The 8534-nt window shown below is 51.3% G+C and overlaps 1 protein-coding gene across 3 annotated transcripts; it reads left to right on the plus strand.

Annotated features, from left to right (window-relative positions):
- Positions 1-42: 42 nt before the first annotated feature.
- RITA1 (RBPJ interacting and tubulin associated 1) lies at positions 43-7282 on the plus strand. Of its 3 annotated transcripts, none has more exons than XM_008004801.3 (4): positions 43-523; positions 686-817; positions 1189-1554; positions 6235-7282. In XM_008004801.3, the coding sequence occupies exons 3-4, from the start codon at positions 1253-1255 to the stop codon at positions 6740-6742; spliced, it is 810 nt and encodes a 269-aa protein (XP_008002992.1). In that variant the 5' UTR covers positions 43-523; positions 686-817; positions 1189-1252; the 3' UTR covers positions 6743-7282. The 3 variants fall into 3 exon arrangements, with proteins under 3 accessions (XP_008002992.1, XP_008002991.1, XP_037852419.1); XM_037996491.2 differs by having other exon boundaries at positions 77-523; positions 694-817; XM_008004800.3 differs by lacking the exon at positions 686-817 and having other exon boundaries at positions 73-523.
- Positions 7283-8534: the final 1252 nt, after the last annotated feature.

The following is an 8534-nucleotide window of genomic DNA, read 5'->3' on the forward strand; positions in this document are numbered from 1 at the left end:
GCGCACCAACTGCTTGGGGCGGGGAGGCGCGATGGCCACGTGACCTCGGCTGCGCTTTCGCCGGGGTCTGCGGCCCTGGGCGGCCTAGTACACCAGACCCTGAGTGAGTGGCACGAGAGGCCCCTCGCGGTGTTTAGGTACCTCCTGGGCGTCAGGGGCGTGGCGCCCGCCCCTGGGCGGACTCCCCCCATCCCTTGGCGCGAATGGTCCGGGCCGCGTCCGCAGTGTGCTGGCTGCTCCCTGTTTGCTGGGTGCTAGGTGCTGGGTTCTGGTTTTCTGGATGCGCGCGCCGCTCACACGTCGCCTGTGCCAGCTCCTCGGGTGAGTTGGTCCGCGCGCGGTGCCCCGGCACGGCCTGGGCTGCCGGCGGTCCGGGGCCCCGGGCATTCCGGGCTGCAGATTGACGCGGATCCCGGATGCACCGCGCTCCCCCGCGCCCTCGCCGAGGGGTCCAGACCTGGTGGGAAGAAGACGCGGGGAGGGGTCCCTGAGGACCCCGATGACTACGAACCAAGATGCTCAGGTAGGAGAAAGCTCAAAAATACAGGGACCTCGGGCATTTTTTAATCGGGTCATTGATTTGGGAGTCGCAGAATGTGGGGTAGTGGGGGCGGCGGTGATCTCCCGATAGCAGTGTAGCCAAGTACACAAGCTCTGGACTCAGATTTCACTTCCACCGTTTTAGCTTTATAGGTGTGACCTACACATGTGACTTCACCTCAGTTTTGTGATCCGTAAAATGGACAAATTCGAAGCTACTTCACAGTGCTGTTGAGAGGATTAAATGAAACAATGCTTGTAAAGCTCTTTGCAGGAGGTAGGCATGGGATCCACGCTGGCTGTCATTGCCCCCGCACCCATCAGTACACACAGGATATAGGAATGTGCCTGTCTCTCCTACCACCATAGTGCGTTTTCTGGTTGGTGCCTAAATGGGCACAGGTGTCATCTCTCCTTCACCCCCAGAGTCATTCTATAAATAATTGCCAGTAGCACCCCTTTCTCCACCATTTTGACAACTAAAAAAAAAGCCAAAAAAAATTCCAAAATGCCCCCTGAAGTTGACAGCTCTCCTTTGAGATACTGGTTGAGAGAGAACTAAACCCTTGGGATGAGAACTTCAGAGACTACCGGTATTCCTCCATTAGCACTGCTGTGGCTCAGGGGTGCTACTCTGACCTCTCACAGGGAGCCTCGGAAACAGGGCCTGGCCGGCAGAGCACACCTGCTGTCACCAGGGACCACAGGCAGCATGAAGAACCCTGTGGGGCTCGCCGTCAGTGGGATGCAGACCCTCCGCCTTCAGCACCGCTGCCGGGGTGGCCACCGGGTCAAGGCCAGAACGTCGTATGTGGATGAGACTCTGTTTGGCAGCCCAGCAAGCACCCGGCCTACCCCACCAGACTTTGACCCGCCCTGGGTGGAGAAGGCTAACAGAACCAGAGACGTGGGCAAGGAGGCATCGAAGGCCTTAGGGGCAAAGGGGAGCTGTGAGACCACCCCCTCAAGGGGCAGCACCCCGACCCTCACTCCAAGGAAGAAGAACAAATACAGGTAATGGGGTAGGGAGGTACAAATCCTGTACTCAGTGCAGCCACCTGGATTCCAGTTACAGCCCTGATGTTCACCTACTCTGTGACCTTGGGCAAGCATCTTGACCCCTCTGAGCCACAGTTTACTCATGTGGAAAATAGGACCAATGATTCCTACCTAGAGGAATTGTTGATGGATTAAATGAGAGAGGGGTCTGCAGCACATTGCACAGTAACCTAATACTTAGCTGTCAATAAATGGTAGTGTTGATGGTTGTGATGGTGGACTCCCTATCCCCAAATGTCACAAACTGGGCATCTGAGGCCCAGAGGAGTCAACTGATGCATAAGATCACAGAGAAATTTGCATAAGGTTATTAATATTAATATGATCGATCCTTGCAATGGCATAGATGTGGTGTTTCTGAAGTCATTCTGAAAATGGGTTTTGGCTCGGTGGGGTAGCTCATGACTGTAATCCCAGCACTTTTAGAGGTTGAGGTGGGATCACTTGAGCTCAGGAGTTTGAGACCAGCCTGGGCAGTGTGGTGAAACTGTGTCTTTACAAAAAATACAAAAATTTGCCAAGTGTAGTGGTGTGCGCCTGTACTCCCAGCTACCTGGGAGGCTGAGGTAGGAGGATCGCCTGAGCCCAGGAGGCAGAGATTGTAGTGAGCCCAGATCACGCCACTGCACTCCAGCCTGAGTGACAGAGTGAGACCCTGTCTCAAAAAAAAAAAACAAAACAAAAATTGAAAGTGGGTCTTGCTGCATTTTTATGAACAAGTTAGAAAAATAGGAACTAATGCAAATTGTCATTGTTAATTAATTAGATTAGAATTAGATTATTTGGACTGTTTCAGATTAATATCAGCCTGGAGGGAGGTGTCTACTGGTGAGCCACAGGACTCTGTCCTGTTTATTGTTTACAGTGGTTTGGACAAAGACACAGAAGATGGCCGGGCGTGGTGGTTCACACCTGTAATCTCAGTACTTTGGGAGGCTAAGGTGGGCAGATCACGAGGTCAGCAGATCGAGACCATCCTGGCTAACACGGTGAAACCCCGTCTCTACTGAAAATGCAAAAAAATTAGCTGGGCATGGTGGCTGGCACCTGTAGTCCCAGCTACTCAGGAGGCTGAGGCAGGAGAATGGCGTGAACCTGGGAGCTGGAGCTCACAGTGAGTGGAGATCGCGCCACTGCACTCCAGCCTGGGTGACAGAGCGAGACTCCATCTCAAAAAAAAAAAAAAGAAAGAAAGAAACAAGACAGAAGATTAGCACAGTAGTTGGCTAGGGCCACCATGACAAAATACCACAGACTGGGTGGCTTAAACAACACAATTTTTTTTTTTTTTGAGAAGAGTCTCGCTCTGTTGCCTAGGCTGGAGTGCAGTGGCACGATCTTGGCTCACCACAACCTCCACCTCCCGAGTTCAAGCGACTCTCCTGCCTCAGCCTCCGAAGACTACAGGCACACACCACCATGCCTGGCTAACTTTTTTTTTTTTTTGAGATGGAGTTTCGCTCTTGTTGCCCAGGCTGGAGTGCAATGGAGCTATCTCAGCTCACTGGAACCTCCGCCTCCCAGGTTCAAGCGTTTCTCCTGCCTCACCCTCCTGAGTAGCTGGGATTATGCTGGCTATTTTTAGTAGAGATGGGGTTTCTCCATGTTGGTCAGTCTGGTCTTGAACTCCCTACCAGGTGATCCACCTGCCTCGGCCTTCCAAAGTGCTGGGATTACAGGTGTGAGCCACTGCGCCTGGCAATTTTTGCATTTTTAGTAGAGATGGGGTTTCACTATGTTGGCCAGGCTGGTCTCGAACTCCTGACCTTGTGATCCGCCCGCCTTGGCCTCCCAAAGTGCCAGGACTACAGGCGTGAGCCACTGCACTTGGCCATAACACATATTTATTTTGTCACAGTCTGGAGGCTGGAAGCCCAAGATCAAGGTGTTGGCAGGTTTGGTTTCTCCTGAGGCCTCTCTCATTGGCTTGCAGTTGGCCACGTTCTCACAGTGTCATCATAGGGCCTTTTCTCATTTTTTTTTTTTTAATCCTTCAATTACATGCAAGGACCTTTTCTGTATACACACACACCCCTGGTGTCTCTTCCTCTCATAAGGACACCAGTTCTATTGGATTAGGATCCCCCACCCTTATAACGTTATTTAGCCTTAGTTACCTTTTTTTTTTTTTTTTGAGACAGAGTCTGGCTCTGTTGCTCAGGCCAATGGTGCCATCTCGGATCACTGCAGCCTTTGCCTCCCGGGTTCAAGGAATTCTCCTGCCTCAGCCTCCTGAGTAGCTGGGATTACAGGTGCACGCCACCATACCCGGCTAACTTTTGTATTTTTAGTAGAGACGGGGTTTCACCATGTTGGCCAGGCTGGTCTCAAACTCCTGAGCTCAAGTGGTTTGCCCGCCTCTTGCTTTCCAAAGTGCTGGGATTATAGGCGTGAGCCACTGCATCTGGCCAGCCTTAATTACCTTTAATTAATCTGAATAATGAAGGCCAAGTGTAGAGACATTTGGGGTTAGGGCTTCAACATGTGAATTTGGGTGGGCACAATTCAGTCCATAAGAACTGGACAACTAAATTTAAGGTTCATTCTGAGCCACAGGGACATATTTCAGATGACAGAAATGAAATGAGAATGGGAATGATGCCTATTATAAAAACAAGAATCAGTTTTTGGCAGTTCTGTAGACAAGGCAGGGTCAGGTGGAGATTAGCAACACTGAAGCTACAACATGGCTGAAAACACTGAGGTAAAGATAGGCTGCATTAACGGAAGTATGGTGTCCATGAAAACGGAGGTGCCAACTCCCTGCTCACCTGGAGGATGGAATTTTCTTCTGGATGCCAACAGGTAGAGGGTGTCAAGTGAGGGGTTGCATAAGAGGTAGAGAAGTTACTGAGCAAAAACCTTGGCACCAGACATATGCAGGCATTAGCCAATGTGGTTTGAGCAGCTAAACCAAGTGGCAAAAGGTTGCCCTTTCAAAGACTTGCAGTTTGGGGGTAGAAACACTTTCAGTCCTGGCCAAAAACTATGGGCATGGAATCTTGCAGGTATGCCATGAATATCTGTTGAATTAAAAAAAAAAAAAAAAAAAAAACAGGCCAGGCAGGCTGACTCAGGCCTATAGTCCCAGCACTTTGGGAGGCTGAGGTGGGAGGATCGCTTGAGCCCAGGAGTTTGAGACCACCCTGGGCAACATAGCGAGATCCCTGTCTCTACAAAAAATAAAAATATTAGCAAGGCATGGTGGCGCATACCTGTAGTCCCAGCTACTCTGGAGGCTGAAGTGGGAGGATTACTTGAGCTCAGGAGTTCGCGGCTGCAGTAAGCTATGATTGCACCACTGCACTCCAGCCTGGGTGACGGAGTGAGACCCTATCTCTTAAAAAAAAAAAAAACAACAAAAAAGGCCAGGTGCGCAGTGACTCTTGCCTGTAATCCCAGCACTTTGGGAGGCCGAGGTGGGTGGATCACGAGGTCAGGAATTCAAGACCAGCCTGGTCAACATGGTGAAACCCCGTCTCTACTAAAAATACAAGAATTAGCCAGGCGTGGTGGCACACACCTGTAATCCTAACTACTCAGGAGGCTGAGGCAGGAGAATCATTTGAACCCAGGAGGCAGAGGTTGCAGTGAGGTGAGATCGCACCGCTGCACTCCAGCCTGGGTGACAGAGCGAGACTCCGTCTCCGGAAAAGAAAGAAAAAGAAAGAAAAGAAAATGGGCACAGTGGCTCACTCCTGTAATCCTAGCACTTTGGGACGTTAAGGCAGGGGGTTGCTTAAGATCAGGAATTCAAGACCAGCCTGAGCAACGTAGTGAGATCTGATCTCTACTGGAAAAAAAAAAAAAAAAAAATTAGCTGGGCTTGGTGGCACCATGCCTGTAGTCCCAGCTACTAGGGAGGCTGAGGTGAGAGGATTGCTTGGGCCTAGGAATTTGAGACTGCCGTGATCTGTGATTGTGCCACTACACTCCACTTGAACGACAGAGTGAGACCATGTCTCACCAAAAAAAAGAAAAAGTGGAGGCTCTAAAGACTAAGGTTATACTAATTGTGACTCTCGATTGCAAGTGACAGAAAACTTATTCAAACTGGCTTTCCCAGGAGAAGGCATTCGGGGCTCCTGTAAGAGGGGCTCAAACTGTGGCTGGAACTGTCTGTCTCCACCTTAGTGCTACTTTTCCCTGCATGCCGTTCAATCTCCAGTAGGAAGGAGATGGCCACAAACTGCTTTGGGCTGACATCCTATCAGCTTAGCAAGAAGTAAAGTCAGGTGGCAGAAAAACATCTCTTTCCTAGTAGTTTCTGCAAAGGTCCTAAGGCAGATTCTGATCGGAGAGGCTTGGGTCATCTGGCCATTCCTGAACCAATCCATGTCGCCAGGAGGATGGAATATGCAAATTGTCCAGGCCTGGGGCACATGCCTGGGAATTGGGTCAGGATGCAGGGGCAGTGGATGTTTCGCAAGGTAAAATCAGTGGAGACCGGGGACAGTGGTGCCACAGAAGGCTGTGGCCTTGCTATAGGTTTCAGACTGGGAGACAGGGACTCCTGGGATCTGCAGGGAACCCTCCTTTGCTGCTGCCAGTGCCTGGGGATGGGTGGGAGAGCTGTTAAAGTTTTGAGGGGTTGTTCATCCCCCCCGCTCATGGCGTTTATCTTCCCTTTGCCAGACTGATCAGCCACACCCCCTCTTACTGTGATGAGTCGCTGTTTGGCTCCCGATCTGAGGGCGCCAGCTTCGGGGCCCCGCGGATGGCGAAGGAGGATGCCGCAAAGCTCCGTGCTCTCTTCTGGACGCCACCAGCTACCCCCAGGGGTAGCCACTCGCCCCGCCCCAGGGAGGCCCCACTGCGAGCCATTCACCCAGCTGGTCCCTCCAAGACAGAGCTGGGGGCGGCGGCAGACTCCCAGAAGTTATCCATGGATGGGTTACACTCTTCATGCCCCCTGAGGCGGGGACTTTCCCATTCCCTCACCCACCTGAATGTCCCCAGCACTGGTCATTCAGCCACCAGTGCCTCCCACACAAATGGGCCTCAGGATCTCAGGCCTTCCACATCAGGGGTGACCTTCCGGAGCCCCCTGGTGACTTCCAGGGCTCGCTCAGTTAGCATTTCAGTGCCAGCTACCCCACGACGAGTTGGGGCCACCCAGAAAGCAAAGCCCCCTTGGAAATGATACTCTTTCATCAGGGCTGCCTATGGGGCCATGGCGAGAGGTATAGCCCCTTGCCAGGGTAGGAGGACATTCATCACCCAGGGAACCCCAGGTATGAAGCCCCTGTAGGGGCAGACAGACATAGCAGGGGTGGGCAGTGCCTCCCTTTATCCTGACAATCTCTAGTCGATTCCTGCCTTTTTCTCCCGATTGCAGATGTGGGGGCCACCTCTAAGATGCCGTCTCCAGCCGTCTCAATCACACTCCAAATTAGTGCCAACCTAGGGTCCTGACACCTCCCACATCATCCATTTTCTTGCTGCCAAGTGCAAATAAATGGTGTAATTGCCAACCTGGAGGGTCCCCTCTCCTTCAAGCCAAGCTTCCTGCTCAGGGTTAGTTTCCAACTGAGTCTGCAAGCCCTAGAGGAGTTTTCCCAGACTGTGTGTGAAGCCTGGAGAACACTAGGGCAACTGGGAGATTTTTGAGTGAACATTGTTTCATCTTAATATGCTTCTGTATTTATTTTCATGTACTAAATATATCAGCTTATCAAAGCCATGAATGTTCTTTTTTTTCCCCTTAGGGTAAAGGCCATTGTTAAGCCTGAGTTGATTTAAATAACAAAGTTAAATACAAGGATGTGGCAGACAACATGACAGTGGTGAGTGGGTGACTGGTTTGGCAACCCGGGGCCTCAGGAATTGCTGGACTCTTCCTCCCATAGGTTTCTGGCTAATGCTACTAACTTGTGGTTGGCCAGCTCTTCCTGAGCTCAGAATACAGACAATAGTATTTTTTTAGTTTTGTTTTTAAGTTTGTATGTGTGTGTGTTTGTTAAGGTGGGAAATAAAACAATGGCTAGGACTATGCCAAATGGAGGGTCCAAGAAAGCCAGACAGTGACACGTGTGTCTGCAGAGCCCTTAGAATGCAGCCTGGGGCTTAGGAAAAGCAGCAAAGCCTTTGCACAGATGGAATTGCACCTGGATTGGGCAGTGTGGGCTGGGCTCTGGGCCTCTCCTTGCCCTCGTCTTCCTGTAAGGCACCTCCAGGAGGCACCAGGATTCTAGGGAGTCCAGTTGGAAGCCACATCATTGGTTTGGTACATCTGCCTTTGGGCAGGGAAGAGTGGACACTGCTGGGGAGGGAGATCTGCAGCGCCCAGGACCAGGGACACACGGAAATGCCTGTGGGGTCAGGCAGGCCAGCTGCGCTCTCATGTAAACATGCTTTGTTTTTTGTTTTTTTGTTTGTATGTTTGTTTGTTTTTGGTGATTCTTTTGTTTGGTTTTGTTTTGTTTTTTAAGACACGGGGCCTCGTTTCCTTGCCCAGGCTGGAGTGGAGTGCAGTGGCGCGATCATAGCTCACTGCTGACTTGACCTCCCGGCTCAAGCCATCCTCCCCCACAGCCTCCTGAGTGGCTGGGACTATATGCATGTGCCACCGTGCCCAGCTAACTTGTTTAAAAAATTTTTTTGGACCGGGCGCGGTGGCTCACACCTGTAATCCCAGCATTTTGGGAGGCCGAGGCTGGTGGATCATGAGGTCAGGAGTTCGAGACCATTCTGGCTAACAAGGTGAAACCCCGTCTCTACTAAAAATACAAAAAATTAGCTGGGCGTGGTGGTGGGCGCCTGTAGTCCAAGCTACTTGGGAGGCTGAGTCAGGAGAATGGCGTGAACTCGGGAGGCAGAGCTTGCAGTGAGCCGAGATCATGCCACTGCACTCCAGCCTGGGCGACAGAGGGAGACTCCATCTCAAAAAAAAAAATTTGTAGAGAGGGATTTCATTCCTTCCAGTAAGAAACAAG

The sequence above is a fragment of the Chlorocebus sabaeus genome, chromosome 11 (genome assembly GCF_047675955.1).
Source record: "Chlorocebus sabaeus isolate Y175 chromosome 11, mChlSab1.0.hap1, whole genome shotgun sequence".
Classification (NCBI taxonomy): Eukaryota; Metazoa; Chordata; class Mammalia; order Primates; family Cercopithecidae; genus Chlorocebus; species Chlorocebus sabaeus.

What these genes read in the sequence shown, in the direction of transcription:
- RITA1 (XM_008004800.3), top strand. An exon ending in AGGAAGAAGAACAAATACAG is followed by an intron (nt 1,555 to 6,234) that starts GTAATGGGGTAG and finishes TCCCTTTGCCAG; the next exon opens with ACTGATCAGCCACACCCCCT.